The sequence below is a fragment of the Stylophora pistillata genome, chromosome 14, assembly GCF_964205215.1.
Source record: "Stylophora pistillata chromosome 14, jaStyPist1.2, whole genome shotgun sequence".
NCBI classification, from domain to species: Eukaryota; Metazoa; Cnidaria; class Anthozoa; order Scleractinia; family Pocilloporidae; genus Stylophora; species Stylophora pistillata.
Genome location: NC_142532.1, coordinates 1479132 through 1498520, shown reverse-complemented (window position 1 = coordinate 1498520; position 19389 = coordinate 1479132). Strand labels below are relative to the sequence as shown.

Below are 19389 nucleotides of genomic sequence, written 5' to 3'. Positions count from 1 at the left end.
TCTAACGAAGCAAGGTATTCAGCATGGAATTGCGATTTGAAAACAAGGCGAAGTGATATTGTTTTGCATCTCTTGTTTCATGCTCAGTTTCCTTTTTTTTTTTTTCATTATTTTTATTCAATTAAGCAATTAAGGAAAGTCCATTACACAGCGTGTGAATTCCACGTTAGATTCTGCGCTAGGTTGTACTTAACGTGGAATTCCCTCTTCAGGTAATGAATGTTCCAATAGAAGTACGTGACCAGGGGCGGATCCAATAATTTTTACTTTGGTTCAGAAAGGACTGTAGGACTCTTTTGAGGCAAATTACTTCTCCCCCACACCCCCTCCCACCAGTCGCGGTTGCACGTTATAGTTCCTTGGTCGCTTACCGTTTACTCGATTCATTAAAAAGATCAGCCAGTTAAAAAGTGATATAGGATCCTTTCGATGTAAGAATTTCAATTTCAAAGTTGTAAGCGCCAGGTCTGTTAGGGGGGTCCAGAACCCCCCAGACCCCCCTGGACCCTCCCCCTGGATCCGCCACATATGACAGTGTTGGGGTCTCCCAGTCTGATTATGCAGATAAGTTTGGTGAACTTGGCCGCTATCTCAGAACTTGTCTTTGTTTCATTGTGGCCATTTAAAGTATGTTTTTTTTTGTTGTTGTTTATTAGGCATCAGTATGGATCAGTGATAGTGAGCACTTCTTGAAAACCACCCAGGATGAAGCAAAAAGGTGCAAGACAGAGGAGGAAGTCATAGACCTTCTAGACATGTTGGAAGGGTTTGTGAAGCCTGGGCTTAATAAGCAAGAGGCACGACTGAAGAAGTTGGCTGAACTTTCAGCTAAGCTTACTATGGATGAACCTCGCTACCAAGCAAAGGATCTTATGACCAAACAGAAGCAGATAACCACTAAGTTTGATTTCATGGATAATGACCTTTTCCGTTTAGCAGAGAGACTCAGAGAGAGAAAGCAGCGAGGACTTCCTCCCAAGGTACAAAGACCAGCTGTGCACTCCTTTGTTTAGTATCACACAACTTTTTAAAAAAAGTTCTCAATACTAAAATTTAGATATAGCGATTCATTTTTCAAAGGATTGTTCAATTTCATTTATCATGTTAGGTGCATGGAATACAACTATGAAATCAACCAGTGAAATCTTTACTCTGCATTGAGATTGTGATTCACATTGTGTTTGTTGACACGTGTAATATTTTTCTGGAAAGTTTTTACCTGATGATTGCTCGATTTTTTTCAGCCAGTCATGAAATCAAGGTCATATGAATGTGTGATTTCTACTTTTACTTTCAGGCAGAAGAAATAACAGGAGAAAGTGTAGAGGCTTACGAGAAAGAATTGCTGGAGACCACTCCTGACTCATCAGGCTATGAAAAACCAGTGCGTGTAAATGTGTTGTCATCATTTGTTGATGGAGTCTTGGGCAGCAAAAGACCTGGTGACCAGGTAGTATTTGAAGAGGCCGGACCAGCCAAGCGTCCTCAGGTCTCAGTGCGAGTGAGGTCAGACACACCAGTTAGTACAGAAACTGAGCAAAAGATAGAGCCTATCATCAAGTCAGAGATCCAGGGTTGGTTTGAAGGTGGAAAAGCTCTGAAGCCAGTGGAAATCCCAGAACATGAGATTCTGGTTCACATCAGTGAAGATACGAAGCGAGAACCTAATCAGATGGATCTAGCTCCTTGGGGTGTAGAAGTGGTAAAGAAAGATGTTACAGTGACCTCCTTAGGGCCTTATGTCAACACAGACATTGAAGTTGAAACAGCCCTCCACACACAAACATTTCCACCATCTTCAGCAGACCAAGCTCAGCTTACGAGAAAACGTGTATGGAAAACAACAACAAGGGAGACTACTACAAGTATAAAACAAGAGACAAGAACTGAAGTAGAGGTGCTGGTTCCAGAAAAACCAGAAATGATGTCAAATCTCTATGTATTTGGTTGTTTGCCAAGCTCTGAGAATCTGAGCGTTGAAGTGCGGTCCAAGAAAACTGTGGAAAGTACACCAGACACCGTGGAAAAGACCAGCCCAGAGGAAATAAACAGGGTGGAAGGAGAGATGAAAAGAGCTAACGAGAACATCTGTAGGAAAATTGAAGATTCCGTAGCAAGTACCCACAAACCGTAAGTCCACAACGATAGAAAGTTTGTGACGTGTACACAGTAAACTCTTGTTCTGCTTTTCAATCATGGCTACATCGTTACGTTGCAATAATTGTTTCTTTTTCCCGCAGATTGCAGCATACTAAACATGCTGAGCTTCTCATACCTCAGCATGCTGGTTCAGTTCTGATCTTCACACCACCAGACACCCCAAGAAGAGGGTCAGCTCCTTACGTTGATTCAAGCAAGCTAGCAAATGGCCACTCAGCTGACGAAGATCAACCAAGGTTTGAGTCTGAAGTGCATCTCATGACCACACCCAGTGACTTCAACTTTGATGCTGTAGAGTTAACTCTTCCGTACCCCTTTGTGAATGGGGAAGGCCCTGACTCAGATAAAGAGGCCAAGCTGCATAGGATGAATGCCATCACTGATAAGTTAATTGAAAGTGAGGGCAAATATGTGGATGACTTGAGGTCGCTTGCAGAGGTATTGCTTTTCGTTTTGAAATCAATTTCAAAAGGAAGAAATAGTTGAGATTACACGACTCTATATTTTTCAGTTGTGAGAGTAATGTACGGTTATTTATTTTTCAGGACTACATCTATCAACTTCCCAACGCACCATCTGAATTGGCTGAGAATAAGGACACCATTTTTATCAACTCAGAAGATATCTTCTTCTTCCACAAAGTGTATGTTGTTAAATGTTATTGATTAACTGGTCGTTTCTACTATAAGGCTCTGGTCATTTACAGAAGTTGCTATGCCAACGTGTACGTTTTAGTTTGTTAAAACAATAGAAAAGTGTTTAGGGTAGATAGCTGCTCGTGTGATGAGGAATATGAAAACCTATATTTGGTTTTTCGTGGTCATCTTTTATTTACCAAGCAGATGCTCTTGATTTGTAAACGGGTATATTTGACTGATGTTGTTGGCGACATTGCAACAAACACAGTGTATGTAGAAGAGACTGTATATGCAACATTCAATTTTATTTCATTTTTAGGATCTTTTGTGACGAGTTGGCAAAGTGCAAAGGAAATCCATCAGAGGTTGGCAAAGTGTTCAAGAAGAGGGTAAGAGTAGGTTTTACCATCTTTTCGTATTTTTTGATAGTTATCTTCTGATAAAGTTGTGAAAAGAAGAGTCTGCTAACTTAGTATGGATGAGGATCTTTAATTTCCTTTCTACTTAGGAACATGAACTTGACAGATATATAACCTTTTGTGTTGGAAAGAGTGACTCAGACAGGTTTTTGGAATCACAGCCAAAAGATTTTTTCGAGGTAACCTACATACGTGTAAATCTTACACAATGTATAGTGGACATAGAATTGTTCTACTCCACTTTCAATTCTCACCATTCAAAGTATGCTGGGCAAGTCTTGTCAGTGTTTTCAAATTTTATTTTAAATTTTACAGAAATGTGAAAATGAAGCGCCTTCTCGTCCCATAAAGGAACTCTTAGATCGGCCAGTTGAACGTGTTCTGGAATATAAAACCTTTCTTGATGATATGTTGGAGTGTGGGGAAAAGGCTGATGTGGATACAGCTGACATTGAGGTATGACACACATTCTGTTTTTGTTGTATTTTGAATATTCATTCCTTTTACCGCTCCTTCTAAAGCTGTACATGTATATTTAGTTTAGTCCTTGTGGTCGTTCACCCATTGAACCCTTTACAAATTTTATCTGTTTAGGCTGGTAAAGAAGTAGTTGATCGTCTTTGTGCTGAAATTAATCAAAAGACTCGGTAAGTATTTGTTATTTTGGTCAATATTAGACAATAATTGAAGCATCTGCTTCAGAGCCCGCTTATCAGTGCGGATCTCTGAAACACCTACTTTGGGGTCTCTCTTTGGACTATCAGCGTGAGCACTGGGTCGAATGGAGTAGAATGAATTTAAAGAATGTACTTCTAAATCTTAGGTTTGAGATCCCCTTCGCTCCTACTCCCAAAGAAGTTGAGTTCTGTATAGCATTAGAAGACTACAGAGATGACCATAACAACATTTGCATCCGCAAAGAAGAGACTGTGGTGGTTTTGGATCGGGTGTCACATCCTGGAATGTACAAAGTAGTCAAACTTCTTGCAGATGGTTCCCGAGGCAATGAAATTTGGGTTCCAGTGACAGTCCTTCAGCGGAAGAAGTCTACAGCAGAAATCATGATGCCTGCAGGTAATATGCAAGTGTGAATAATTAAACTGCAACCTGCTTGAAAAACAACTCATTAAGGTTTTCTTCTTGTGGGCAGTAGCTGGAATGACGATTCAACTGAAAGCAACCGAGTGCCGTATCTTTACAGTGTCTCTGGTATTTACCACATTTCAGAGGCAAGAATGTAGGCTGTAATCAATTTCTCTTTCTCTCTCTTTTCGTAGAATACACCGTGAATCTCAAGTCCAAGCCCGGATCTAAATTTCCAGATGAGGTAGGAACGAACATAAAGTGCGTATCCATTTTAACACGATGAAAAGCCGCGGCCTTTAAAAGAATTGTGCGTTTCTGATACGGCGGTCATTTAAAGGCGGTATTATTTTCAAAACCGTATTTCTTAAAGCACAGACGGCAGTTGTAATACATAGATTTTACATATTACGTAAAACAGAAAATTTTCTTGTCTCCTGTTTGGCTTCGATAAAATCGTACTGAGAATTTTGTGGTGCGTGATCGTTATTTTTGTTGTCGATTTTATTATTTTTCCTTCCTTATATCCTTTTTTAATGCCGCATTATTCTGGTTGAATGCGACGTTGAGAGAGACATTTAATCGAGAAAATACAGTTGTTTTTGTTAGTAGTGACATCGCCATATTTGACTCCTAATGTCCATTTTTCTTTTTTGTTCTTCGAAAAGGCTTCGGAAAGGAAAGTTGCAGAAGTGGCACCGGTAGAGTTCGTATCAGGTACGTTAATAAATCAAGTAAAAAATTGCACATAGGTTAGATTACACAACTCCTGATGCTCCTGGATATTTGCTGCAGTACGAAGAGAAAAAAGTAATCGGCAATCTTAAGAGAAGGGAAAGAAATAGAAACTGTGTGTTTATAAGTAATCATTAAGGGCTGATAGTTTCGAAGAAACTGTTTGGGGCTGCGTCGGTGGGGGTAACAAAATAATTTGGATATATCAACAAAGTTGAAATGGTAAATTGGCCACAGTAACGATTACAAAAGCTGACGTTTCGAGCGTTAACCCTTCGCTCCGACGAAGGGCTAACGCTCGAAACATCAGCTTTTGTAATCGTTACTGTGGCCAATTTACCATTTCAACTTTGTTGATATATCCAAATTATGAGTAATCATGTCCATTTGCGGGTCAAAAAGGTATGCCTCGTTTGAAGATGACATAAAAGTCGACCGGTCTTAAATCAGTCTTGCTTTCTATTATTTTCTTTTTACCTGCCACGTGGCCCAAATCCCAGCTGTTTCCCGTCTCACCATAGTTGTTTCCTGTTTGGTCTAAAGCTTATATTTGTATATGCTCTTCATTTTCATAGCTCCAGTTGCTCCAGCATTTACCTTGCCCTTGGAAAATCTTAAGGCAGCTGAGGGCCAGCCAACACAGCTGGAGGTTCGCGTTACTGGTACTCCAGAGCCTCAAGTGGTATGGCTTAAAGACGACCTTCCCGTCAGATCTGGAGAGCGCATCCATACCGAGAAGGATGGCAATTTGTACAGCTTAAAAATTTCTGAAGTTGATATTGAGGATGAGGGAGTATATACATGCCGCGCCAAAAACGTAGCAGGATCAGCAACTTCCATGGCAGACCTAAATGTTGAATGTAAGAAGGACTGGAAAATATGTACATTAGTATTCCATCAACTGACATTTATTTGAAACGGAAAGTCTGTCTGCAGGTTTTTGATTGCTTGCTTGGTAATGTATGTATGCCTTTTAAAAACTATTTTACAAGGACAGATGACGATTTTCACACGAGGAACTGATTTTTATCAGTTGAACTTCCGAAAATAAAACTGGAGTTTGGTCGACAAAGTTTCTTTTTTTTTTAAATATTCTGTTTAAATATTCGTTTATGATGATGATGATGATGATGATGATGATGATGATGATGATGATGATCAAAACACAAAAGCAAGTTGCTTCGCTGCTAGTCAAGTATGAGGCCTTGACAACTAATTACTAATGCATAGTTTCCTAAACGTTTCTGCTATTAACTAATTCTGAAGTGACGCGTCCATTGGAATTGAATCGGTTAATTTTGATTTTGACATGATGTATTAACGCATTTGTATTGTTTTAAAGTAATGTAGGGGGAGTCTTGGCTGTGTCATGTGATTGTTGTCGTGGTCTTTTTAAAAATATTTTATTGAAAGCTGACACATTGTTTAAATGTTTAAAAATGATTTTTTACAGCCGGTGAATCAGAGGGCGAACTTGACGTGAATGATGAAACTGACAGCTCTAATTTAGCAATGTAAGAGTATTATTACGATTTTCTTTACAAAATTATTCTCAATCCAGTTGCAGTAATGTACACGAGTAAACAGTGGAATCGGTAATTTTGTCAAAACTTGGGCCTTTTCAATTTGCAAAAGGGCAAACCATTCAAAATCTATCTCTATTTTCTTATCAGGCATGGACCAAACTACATCTGTACTGTACTATAATACACTTTTAGTAGTTTAATGCTGAAGACGATTTTGTGAAATATTCAGGCCAGTCAAGGTAGTGAGCTAAGAATATGATTAGATAGAGGTGTACAATTAAAAAACAGAGAATTCAGTAAAGGTGAGTTTGATACTGAACACTTTAGTATAATATCTTAGACACTATTTTAAAAATTATTTAAAGACATTAATTTTAAGAATCCGTTTTTTTGCACTCTCACAGAAATCAAAATCAACCACCCCAGTCAGTGACATTAACTGTTAATGGGCAAGATGGAACTGAATTTGCACCCCTTGAGGTTCAACTTCCCAAACCCGGTGATATAAGTGCTTCTGACATCCATTTGATGACAGAGAGTAGGCCAACATCTCGTCGAAGGTCTATTCCCCCTGAATTCACCACAGAACTAACAGACAAAACAATTGAGGAAGGGGACTCTGTAGAAATGCAGATCTTTGTAACTGGCACACCTCCACCTGAAGTGATTTGGTACAAAGATGATCAACCAATCACAATTTATCCTCACAGGCGCTTCCATGCAACCAGAGAAAATGACATCTGTAGCCTAGAAATCAAGGATGCGAGATGCAGTGATCAAGGAAACTATATATGCCGAGCTAAGAACAGTGCTGGTGTAGTCACAAAATCCTGTAAACTAACCGTGAAGCAAGTCACTCCAACAAGCCCTCCTGCTTTTGTTAAACTTTTAAAGGATGTGCATATTGTGGAAGGCTCTTGCACTCGTTTCGATGTGAAAGTTACAGGAATGCCAGAGCCTGAGGTAACCTGGTTTAAAGACGGAGAGCCGGTTAAACAAGACAAGCATTTGGAAATTATTCACGATGAAGACACATCTGCTTTGATTCTTATGTATGGTACACTAGAAGACGCAGGTGACTATACTTGTAAAGCCAGTAGCGAGGCTGGGAATGCTGAATCATGTGCGCATTTATACATATCACCTTTACAAATACCTGCCAAATTTACGTCACAGCTAGAAAGTGTCGAGGTGTCTGAGGGAGAACTAATCAAGCTTAAGTGCTCAGTGGTTGGAAAACCAGATCCCAATATAAGTTGGTTCAAGGACCAACAATTAGTTAACGAAAGTAATAGGGTAAAAATGAAAGTATCATCTGACAACATCTGCGTATTAAACATTCTCAAGACGGACATGGATGACGAAGGAATTTACACATGCGCTGCAACAAATACTGCTGGAGAGGACATCACCTCTGCCACAGTGACAGTAAATGGTGATGGGAGTGCTCCGGAGTTTACCAAAGCTCTGCAAAATACTGAAGTATCAGACGGTGATTCAGTTTGTTTGGAAGTTAGGGTTCATGGGAAACCAACACCATTTGTAGAATGGCTTAAGGACACGAAGCTTTTAAAATCTGGGCCGCGCTTTGATACCCAAACAAGAGGAAATACACATACATTTCTAATTACAAATTGTAGAGATGACGATGGTGGTACTTATGCATGCAAAGCAAGGAACAAGTTCGGGACAGCCTCTTGTGAAGCAGTGCTGGTTGTTGCAGAGGATACTGTACCACCAAGATTTACGAAGAAACTCTATGACTCTACAGCAGATTCTGGTAACACCGTTGAATTTTCTGTCAAGTACATTGGTAGTCCAGAGCCAAAAGTCAAGTGGTATTTGGATGATGAGGAGGTTTCTGAAGACGACGAAGGTATGGACATTGAGACAGAACCAGGTTCATCTTTGCTAGTACTTGAAGACATAGCACCAAATGACTCTGGACAGTACAAATGCATCATATCTAATATAGCAGGCAAAGCAGTGACAAGTGCACACCTGAAAGTGGTTGATGAAGGTAAAGAAACAGTCCTAACTAGCATTCAACAGATTGTGGAGGCTGTGCCTCCCCCGGCAGAAAAAAGGCCCAGTGGTAAAGCGCCTCTCTTCATAAAGGAACTGTCAACTTTTCATGTCACTGAGGGAGATGCAGTCCGATTGGAAGTAATAGTTGATGGCTCACCTAGACCAGTTGTGCAGTGGTTTGTTGAAAGTGACCTTGTAGAAGAAGATGAGCATACACATGTAGTCCAAGAGGGAAATAAGTATGCCTTGGTTATCGATGGAACAGTATTGGACGACGAGGCTGAGTACAAGTGTGTTGCCAAGAATTCTCACGGAATAGTAGAATGTACAGCTGAACTTTTTGTGGATGAGATAGCTGTCAAACCTGAATTTCTTAAAGAACTAAAGCCTATCGAAGTTGTGGAGGGTCACAATGCACAATTTGAAGTGAAGATTCAAGGGAATCCGGAACCAGACATTGCATGGTTTAGAAACAATGTTCTTATTGAACCTAGTGAAAAATACGGACCACATAGAACTGAAAACGTCCACAAACTGAATATTCATAAAACTGTTCTTGGTGATTCAGGAGAATTCGCGTGTCAAGCAAGGAATGAAGTTGGTTTTGTTCGGAGTGTTGCACCCCTCATTGTTAAACCAGGAAGACCTCACGGGAAACCCCCAACCTTCTTGCAGAAACCTCAAAATACAAATGTTTTGGTGGGCGACGTTGTTTCCTTCGAGGTGAAAGTTGAAGGAACGCCAACGCCCACCATTAACTGGTTTCGTGAAGAGGGTCAAGAGATTCCCACAACTGGTCGTACTGTTTCCTCGCCAACTGGTAAATTGACAGTCAGTTCTGTGACTCTTGAAGACCAAGGAATCTATAAATGTGTTGCTGTCAATGAAGCTGGAGAAGCGTCATGTCAAGTGGAGCTTTTGGTTGATCAAGGAAATGCTTGCCAAGAAACTGAAGATATATCACCATCAAATAATGTGGTTGTGGAACGTGAAGTACCCCTTGAAGGTGTGCTCGGGGTTCCAAAGGAGGCAGAATCGCCATTACCACCACAAATCGTGAAAGGGTTAAAAGATCTTAGTGTATCAGAGGGAGATACAGCACGTTTTGAAGCGCACATTACGAGCGACCCTATACCTGATATTGAGTGGTCCAGCAGTGGTGGGAAAATAGAAGAAAACGAGGAAACCCTTATGGAATGTGAAGGTGACATTTACAAACTTATTTTGATGGATGTTCTTCCAGACGATGATGGAGAGTATACAGTCACAGCCACAAACAAATTTGGAATGGTGTCATCTATCGGGAAACTCTCTGTCGCAGAGAAGATAAAAAAGCCCTCTTTCTTGGACGCACTGAGAAATGTTGACGTAACTGAAAATACTGATGTGCGTCTGGAAGTTCGTGTGCAAGGTACGGAACCTGATATTGATTGGTACAAGAATGGCGTTTTGATCGAGGAAGTAACGTCAAGAACTGAATTTGTTGAGAATGGAGAGAGAGGAACTTATGCTTATCTCATCTATGGTGCCATATCAAAGGATCAGGGCACCTATCGTTGTACGGCGGTAAATGAGGCGGGCCAAGTGTCGTGCGAAGGACAGCTGACGGTGAGAGAAAACGTCATTCCTCCTAGGTTTCTCCAGCGCCTCGAAGACAACAAAGTTGTTGAGGGAGGTGATGTTGACTTGGAGGTTGAAGTCAGTGGGAGACCCAGACCAGCTTTGAAGTGGCTGAAAGATGGGAGAGCTGTTGTTTCAAATGATCGTATTCAAATAGACACCGAGGGCCGCATTCATACATTGCAAATAACTCACTGCAGGCTTTCAGATGGAGGGAAATACACCTGTACTGCTTCTAATAGTGGAGGCACTGATAATTGCTCTGCTAAACTGGAAGTCGAGAAGGAGATGCACGCCCCAGAATTTGTTGTCCGACCTGAAGGAGCACGCATTGTCGAGGGAAGTGAGGCCAGATTTGAGGCAATTGTTTCTGGTCTACCAGAACCCGAAATTGAGTGGTTTAAAGATGGAAAACTTGTACGAGACAGCCACCGCTTTGATCTGGAGTTCGACGGAAATCGATCTGCTCTTACTGTGAAAGGAGCAAAACAAACGGACGATGGAGAGTTCACGTGCTCAGCTACCAACCAGGTGGGGAGGGTTTCTTGTTCTATCGAACTTGTTGTTGACGAGGCAGTTGTTGCTCCTGAATTTGTCAAGAAAATGGCGAGTATTGAGTTATTTGAAGGTGACTTGGCACGATTTAACGTTCGAGTGTCTGGCACGCCTCAGCCAGATGTGAAATGGCTGAAGAATGACGAGCCTTTGGAGGGGGAATCACGGTATGAATTTCTCTCCGATGATAACATGCATTCCTTGGAGTTGTCTAATTGCTTATTATCTGATGCTGGAACATACCGCTGTATCGCTTCAAATGAAGCAGGACAAATGTCCTGTACTAGTGAGCTCACTGTTACAGAAAAACCATCCCCTCCAGTGTTTACAGATGGGCCCTCTTTTCCAAATTTCATTGAAGCTGGAGGTGACGTTGTGCTAGAGGTAACGGTGAGTGGCAAGCCTACACCAACCGTAGAGTGGGTCAAAGATGATACATCTCTAAAGAACAGCAACCATTTTGACATCAAAGCTAAAGATGATAAACATACATTGACTGTTTCCAGTGCTGGCCCTGCTGATTCTGGAGCTTATAAGTGCATCGCACATAATACTTCAGGAACGTCCACAAGGACTTTTCACGTCAATATTAAAGGTAAGGATGTTTTTTTCAATGTTTATCTTTTGTAGCAGTTTCTGTGTACATGTGGCACAGATTTTTCAATGTGCTATGTTATCCTAAGATTAAGTTGTGTATTTTATATGCATTTCTCTAACTAATGATGGCAGAAGCGTATGAGAACAGATATATTTCTAATCATTACGAGTCTGACAATACATAGAATATTGACCAATCATATTGCTCTGAAGGGGTGCTTATGACTTGACCTATTTTTTTAAAAAGGTGCTCTTTTTTTCGAAGTTAAATTTCAGAGAAGCTTGCACTAGGTTGCTATAAAGTAATTAGACTTTGGCTAGCTAACATAGTGAGCTGCAATCAGGATGCCGAGAACGCTCTTCCTCGGATATTCAAGGGGCTGCTTATTTAAATGATATCGATTGATTTACATGTAAGGTTCTCTGTGTAACTTTGTAAGAGCAGTGGTTGACCACTGAAGGTATACCTTGTCAACGTAACTGCAAATAGAATGGAGTTTAATGTTGTAAAATACTTCTTAACCTTGGCATTAATTATCCAGCCCAGCATTTCTTAGCTACTGCTTTTAATCTTCTTCCCTTAGCACGCTTCTCAAATTTGGCTTCAAGGTGGCTTTTAGTTGTAACCATCTGAGGAATAAACTAAAGCTATGTAATTATCGAAGTGCATCACACAATACATATATCAAAGGTTAAAAGGATCATTATATTACTCAACCATTGCTCCGCTTGCACGCTGTAATACATTTCTAAGTAATCTGGCAATTCAAAGCAAACAGAAGGCAGTTATTGAAATAGGAATTAGTGGTACACTATCACAATAATAATGATCTCAACCGAATTTTTATCAATGAAGGACACTTTCATCACCTCAACTAATGCTTACTATTCTGCTAACTGTACTTTATACATACTGCCTTGCTGCAGTGTTTCCTCCTCATTTATTATCTGTGGACGAGCTATGGCTATGTTGAAGTTGGTCTTTTGTGTAGGTTAACTAGCTTTCTCCAACTCTTCTAACACTTTTGATTCTGATGATCATACCTCGTTCGTGCCTCTGTCATGACGTCTCGCAGACGAGCTACGTGATACAGACGGTCTCCTCTGACGTAAACGTGAAGAAACAATACCTTTTTTATTGTATAGCCTCAAAGCCGCATGGAACTGCACCCGCGTTTACAAAATATTTGGAGTCACCAACTGCCATTGAGAACTCTCCAGTAACTTTGGAATGCGAAGTTGTTGGTTCTCCTGAAATATCCATCGAGTGGATTAAAGGCGATTCTCGAGTTAGGCAGACGACACGTGTTCGTACCGAATTCGATGGGAAAAACTGCCGCTTAATCTTGTTACGCACAGAGCTAGATGATGAAGCAGATTACAAGTGTGTTGCCAGAAATGCGTTTGGCATTGCATCAACATATTGCGAACTGCTAGTGGAGGAAGATCTCAGTGAAAGTCATAGTCCTCCTTTTTTCAAAAAGAAGCCACGCAATCAAACTGTATCAGAAGGTCAACATACAACGTTTAGTGCTATTATCGGAGGAACTCCAGCACCTGAAGTTGATTGGTTTAAAGATGAAAGGGCAATTGAAGATAAAGGGAGATTTGTTATAAAAGACGATCTCGACAAGGGGAAGTTTTCCCTAACTATTGGGGAGACTTTTGTTGAGGATGCTGGCACATACAAGTGTGTCGCTTTTAATGAAATTGGAGAGGAGTCACACGAGGCAAGACTAAGTGTTATTCCACTCGGAAAGAGAAGTGAACCCACCGTTGAGGTGCCTTTTGAAATCTCAGTTAATGCAGAGTCAGCCACACCTTCGAGCTTATTCGCGGAGCCAAAGGTTGTAGTAACATCGGGAGAACAAGATGCAACCGAGGATAGACCTCGACGCACGAACAAGGAGCTTACAGCTTCAAGAGAGACCAGAGAAATTGATCTTGAACCTCCTCACTTCATTGCCTTGCCGGAAGGTCTCAGTCCTTTTGAAGTGAATGCAGATGAAGATGTCACTCTGAAAGTGAGAGTGAGTGGTAAACCTCTCCCGGACGTAAAGTGGCTGAAAGATGACAAGCCCCTGGTGGAAACTAACAAGTTCCTATGGAACGGTGATACTGATATACATACGTTAGTGATCCGTGGACCCACGCCAAGAGATAAAGGAACTTATGTCTGTCTAGCATCAAATACTACTGGAACTACCACGAGAAGTTTTGAAGTGAACATAGAAGGCTATGAAGACTGGGTTATGCCTTCATTTGAAGAACATACAGCAAACCCCTTTATAATATCAGATAATGGCGATGTGACCATGGAAGTTAAAGTAGCGGGAAACCCCACACCAAGCGTTGAGTGGAGAAAAGACGGTCAAGCCATTTCGGAGAATGGACATGTTAAATTATTTTCATCAGAAGGCACCCACAGACTTTTAATCAAAGGAGCTTCGCCAGAAGACGAAGGGAATTACACGTGCACGGCAACTAACCCCGCTGGAAAGTCGACCAGAGCATACGCTCTAGAGATTGGTGGTGTGGAGCCTGAAGTAGGCAGAAGAGGCCAGGTAGGTGTAGACGAAACAGTAATACCTCCAACAATTGTGAAACAGACAGAGCAAGAGGCACCAGTAAGGGTTTCGGAGGATGGTGATGTTAAATTGGAGGTTATGTTTAGTGGAAATCCAGACGCAGAGTGGACAAAGAATGGAAAAGTCTTACGGGAAAGTAGCCATTTTCAGATCGACTCAGAAGATGGAGTGCAGAAGCTTGTTATTAAAGGTGCCACTCAGGAGGACAAAGGTGTATGCAAATGCACGGCTTCTAATAACGCTGGCGCCTCGTGGAAAACTTTTACAGTTGATTGTGAACCGGAGGAGAACGTTCATCCAGAACAACCATCGGAACTGGAAAGGCCTTCCTTTGTTGAAGATGACAGTGTTGTTCCATTTCAACTGACTGTCAATGGAGATGTTAAGCTTGCAGCAAGAGTTCAGGGTAGTCCCACACCACAAGTTGAGTGGGATAAGGATGATATTCTTCTACAAAACAGCGAGCATATTGCTATTACTTCAAAAGATGACCTTCACACCATACTGATTTCCAATCCAAGTGTTTATGACAAAGGAACGTACACTCTTACTGCTACAAATGAAGCTGGAGTTGGTACACGTGCTTTCAATGTTGAGATTAAAGGTAGCTCTTAATCTTGAGGTTATAAAGTGAGAGGTTTTCTTTTCTATTCTTCTTGATTTTCTCTAGTTTTCACATATCTCAGTTTTTTTTGTTGGCTGATAAGAGTTACCGTAATTTATAACTGGGATCCCTTTAACTGGCCTTACTTTAGCCGCGATTCTGGTTTTCTCATACAGATTAGCCACGTTGTTCGCCAGTAGACAAACAGTAGAGAGAGAATGATGCTCCTCTGATCATCAACTTCCCCTCACAGATAGTTCTCCTATCAAAATTTTATTAATTGTCATTGACTATTCATTTGCCTGATTTGTCCAATTTCCCCCAAATCCATTATCTAGAATTCCTGGTAGAGTTTGATTTACAAATAGATAAACTCGTTAGAATCCATCGATCGATGTTTGTTTGCCTAAGGGAAACCACGAGGTTAATTTGCAGTTCAAGTGAGCCTTATAGCTGCTTTTTATAGTTGTCTGATTGTAGTTATTGATGAAACATGTTTAATACGTAATGATTTTGTGTAATTATTACAAAATGCATTCTTCTATAGCAGATGGACAGTTACTTTTATTTTCTTAGCCACTAATTTGCTGAAATAAGCTTTGTTTATCAATTGAAGTAAAATGAATGTTGATCAACATACATGTCACAGGTGCAAAGCCAATCACTTCGTTGCCAGAAATCACCAAAGAACTCGTCGAGGTAGAGGTACTTCGAGGACAACCAATCACATTGGAGTGTCATGTCTTTGGAGCTTCTGACGCTCACGTGAAGTGGTTTCATGACAATGTTGTTCTGACTGACTGTGAGCGATTAACCACCTCGTTCGATGGTGTAGTTTGTGCCTTGACAATCCATCGCTCAACTCTAGATGATGAAGGGGACTATCTTTGTCAGATAGAGAATGACCAAGGTGTCGTGTCAAGCTCTGCTGAAGTGATTGTGGACGAAGGAATGGCATTACCAATTTTTAAAGAGCCGCTGAAAAACACAAGTATGACAGAAGGCGAAAATGTTTGCTTTGATATCCGTGTTATTGGAAATCCAGAACCAGTCGTGGAATGGTTTAAAGATGGTGTGCAGCTTGAAGATGAGGGCCGTATTATGATAATTGATGATGTGGATGATGATCAGCCAGAACTCTTCTCGCTTGTAATTGAAAAGTGTGAACCATTCGATGCCGGTCTGTACAAATGTATAGCTATGAACGAAGCTGGCAAAGATTCGTGTAGTGCTCAACTTTTAGTCACCCCTCCATCAGTTCCACACAAAAGTCCAGGTTTTGCTGAGATTCCAGTGGATTTCATAGAGGGCCAAGATGTAACACTGAAGGCTTTGACCAGCGCCCAACTTCCCATAGTTACTTGGCTTAAGGATGATGAACCTGTGAGACAGAGTACCCACTATGATATTGATGCTAAACAAGGCATCCATACTCTAACAATAAGAAATGCCTCCCCAGAGGACTCTGGAATTTACAAGTTTGATACCAAAGATGAGAGCACCAGCACCTTCAAGCTCACCATTAAAGGTAATACTTGCAAATTTGATATGCATAGAAAAAAAGCCAGTTGATTAAAAATTGTGAAAAGGGGTTTTGCTCCTCATTGCGAACACGAAACGAATACTGTATCGGTTCTCGCTGTTTGGTAGCTTCGCAATCATACTTTCTCTTGGCCGTTCCAGTTGTAATTTGTTGTTTTCTTTTACTGAAATATTCGCACAAACTGTGTTTGCTTGAATGTCCCTTTCTCATTTTGTTAAACCGTGTTTTCACTTAATTATAGTCCTTGTTGAGGCGAGGTTTTGATAGAATTGCGTAATGAGACCGTGAATTGGGTGTGGATAATAAATATCAGACATTGTCCCATTTATACCTCTAAGCTCTCAACTTAAATCTCATTGTAATTTACCTTGAAGGAAAAGATTCTTCAGATGGCGTCGCACCGGAGGTCACAGCAGTTACCACTCCTGTGGAAGTACTGGAAGGAAGTGCAGTCAAACTAAACTGTGAGATCAAAGGAAAACCATATCCAGAAGTTACTTGGCTGATAGATGAGAGCCCTGTCGAGACAAGCGAGCGTGTCACCGTTGATTGTGATGGAGTGTTTACCTCACTTCACTTTCGAAGCACTGAGCTAGATGACGAAGGAGAGTATCAGTGCAAAGTACAGAACGAGATTGGATCAGCAATCTGTACTTTGGAACTTCTAGTTAATGAAGTCGATGATCTTGAAGATCAGAGTAAACCAGAATTTTTAGAGAAGTTGAAAGATGTCAGCACATTTGAAGGTGATGGTGCAGTCTTCAGCGTAAAGGTTCAAGGCCTTCCGCAACCTGACGTTCAGTGGTGCTCGTCTGAACGGGAGATTTTAACAGATGGGCGATTTGCTACAGAGTCTACCGAAGATGGTTGCCACACGCTTACTATTAGTAACTGTGTGACTAAAGACAAAGGAAGATACAAATGTGTTGCATCCAACGTATTTGGAAAGGCTGTGTGTTCGGCTGGGTTGACAGTTAAGGAAAAGTTAATCCCTCCCCAATTTTCAGACCAAGACAGTGGAACTCCGATGTTGATTGATGAAGGAGGCGATGTTACACTGCAAGTTGAAGTAATTGGGAAGCCAAAGCCCTCCATTAAGTGGTACAAAGACGACCAACCAATTAGTCGAAGCAGTAGTAAGTACAAGACTGAGGTGCAAGGAGATAAGCAGTCTCTGACTATTGTCGCTGCAATACCAGAAGACTCCGGGGCGTACCAGTGTAGAGCTACCAGCCCGTCTGGGACAATAACAAGAAACTTCGATGTTAATATAGAAGGTCAGTGTCATAGTCTAAAACAATTTTTTCCAGAGGATGATTGATTATTGGAGTAAGAAGATTGCAGACGTGTTTCAGCCGCAAAGAATTACCAAAAAATAAATGTTAGGTTTTCCTTTAAATTTTCTGAGTGAGAGGTTGGAGTTGTCACCATCGTTTCGTGTGACTTGTTTGGAGTAGTAATTTATTTTCTATTATCGAAATTTCAAACTTTTATTTTAAGTGTAAAGTACTTTAATAGAAGTCCATCTTATCAATTGCGATGGGTCATACTCCTCGAGTTTTTTTGTGATAAAAGATATCGCAGAGTAAGCACGAGAAACCACTTTGTTGGTAAACTAACTACTCTAACGGGTAACCTAATTGCTTTAACAGCAAAACAACCTGAGGGTGAGTCTCCCAAGTTCATCCAGCCCTTGAAGTCCCAGGAAGTGTTTGAAGGTAGTGCCGCAAAGCTTGACGTCCGCATATCAGGTGAGCCAGAGCCCGAAGTTGAGTGGTTTAAAGATGAACAACCAATAGAAGAAGGTGGCAACTTCAGAATTGAATTTGACGACGCTGATGGCTGTGCGCTCGTCATCAATTCTGCTAAGTCGAATTATGAAGGTCTGTACAAGTGCGTGGCTTCAAATTCATTTGGTAAAGCAATCTCTGAGGCAGAGTTACTAGTTACAGGTACGTGTTTGCCTTGAGGCTTTTCGTCGCAATGAAAGGTGACATTCTCTTTTGGGAGTGTGAGAAAAGGGATAAATCAGATTTTCTGAGAGGAATTTGAATTTTTATGCCCAGAATACTAAGTAAGCCTGTACATGTTGATGTTTGGGACGGCATTCTTCTCATTTCATTTTAAAAATTACCAGTAAATTCATTGGACAGGCTTGCTTGATATTTCCACTGTGCAGGCTAATGAAATGTTTGAACGCGTGGAGGGTACATCCTTAAACAAGCGCGATGAAAATTTGATTTAAATTATAATTTCATGTGTCAGCTGTGCGTTTATCGTAGTGCGAGCACTTAAGACGTTTGAAGAGCTTGAGTTACTCGAGTTGCTCACAGCTGCACTTCCGGCAAGTCTCCAACATACTTTGTGTTCTCTGAAGTTGACGCGTGCTTCATTGACCCAGGTTGACGTAGGGCCAGTTATTAATTAGTCACTCTTGTGTACTCTTCTTTTCTTCTGTAGGAGACGATGAAGATGAAGTGGAGCCTCCAGAAAGCTTAGTAACAGTGGAACTAAGTTTACCAGTAAGTTCAGTACCGTTTGGACCTGCAGAGGTTGCACTGCCTGTTAAAGAGGAGAACCTTCCTTCATCTTACAAGGAGAAACGTGAAGTGTCAGAGAAAGAGTTTCCACAAAATAGACCTTCATTTGAGGCTGTTCAGGTATCCCAAAATTCTCTTCCCGCACAGAGACTATCAGTCAAATACAAGAGGGGTAAAATAAGCAGTTCAAGTTGTAACTGTCCTGAGTCTCTGAACCTGGCTCAAAATGCAATCAATGTATTGTTTCGATGTTTTGGGGTTTTGTATGCTGTTATGAATAAAGAAGATTGTAATAAGTGTGTCTAGCTTTTCTTTTATCTTTTTTAGCTTGTTTTACCTGGACAAGGAGATGTGCCTCTGATACCTGACACTATTTCAGCCTTGGAATACGAGCCAGTCCAACTGAGCCTGCCAGGTGCGGATGAACCTATTCTGCCTGACTTTATTGATGTTCCTAATGACTTAAAGGTAAATGAAGGTGCCAGAGTGGTCCTCAAGGTCAGGGTGATTGGGCAGCCTGTGCCTGAAGTTACGTGGTTTGTAGATGACGAGCCAGTACAACCAAGTGACAAGATTTCTATTCGTTCTGATGGAGATAAATATGAGCTTATTATTCATGAGGCAGAGGTGGATGATGAAGGAATGTACAAATGTGTGGCAAAAAGTGAGGCAGGGAAAGCTATCTGTGAAGTGGAATTGCTCGTAGAAGGTAATTTTTGTAGACTGGTAGAGACCAGCCCTCCGGTTTCGAAG

The 19389-nt window shown here is 41.0% G+C and overlaps 1 protein-coding gene across 5 annotated transcripts in view; it reads left to right on the top strand.

The window, feature by feature from the left end:
- The window catches only part of LOC111338391 (obscurin-like), a 115173-nt gene that overhangs the window by 38420 nt on the left and 57364 nt on the right, over positions 1-19389 (top strand). For 3 of the 5 annotated variants that reach the window (XM_088745739.1, XM_022944879.2, XM_088745741.1), the window contains 20 exons: positions 657-980; positions 1298-2130; positions 2241-2598; positions 2706-2803; positions 3118-3187; positions 3307-3396; positions 3533-3673; positions 3812-3864; positions 4041-4291; positions 4495-4544; positions 4969-5017; positions 5611-5895; positions 6489-6549; positions 6966-11359; positions 12508-14553; positions 15203-16081; positions 16471-17373; positions 17749-18048; positions 18557-18756; positions 18964-19345. In XM_088745739.1, coding sequence (XP_088601865.1) covers positions 657-980; positions 1298-2130; positions 2241-2598; positions 2706-2803; positions 3118-3187; positions 3307-3396; positions 3533-3673; positions 3812-3864; positions 4041-4291; positions 4495-4544; positions 4969-5017; positions 5611-5895; positions 6489-6549; positions 6966-11359; positions 12508-14553; positions 15203-16081; positions 16471-17373; positions 17749-18048; positions 18557-18756; positions 18964-19345 — 11767 coding nt within the window. The remainder of the gene's footprint in view (positions 1-656; positions 981-1297; positions 2131-2240; positions 2599-2705; positions 2804-3117; positions 3188-3306; positions 3397-3532; positions 3674-3811; positions 3865-4040; positions 4292-4494; positions 4545-4968; positions 5018-5610; positions 5896-6488; positions 6550-6965; positions 11360-12507; positions 14554-15202; positions 16082-16470; positions 17374-17748; positions 18049-18556; positions 18757-18963; positions 19346-19389) is intronic. The other 2 variants (XM_088745738.1, XM_088745740.1) reach the window with 2 other exon arrangements.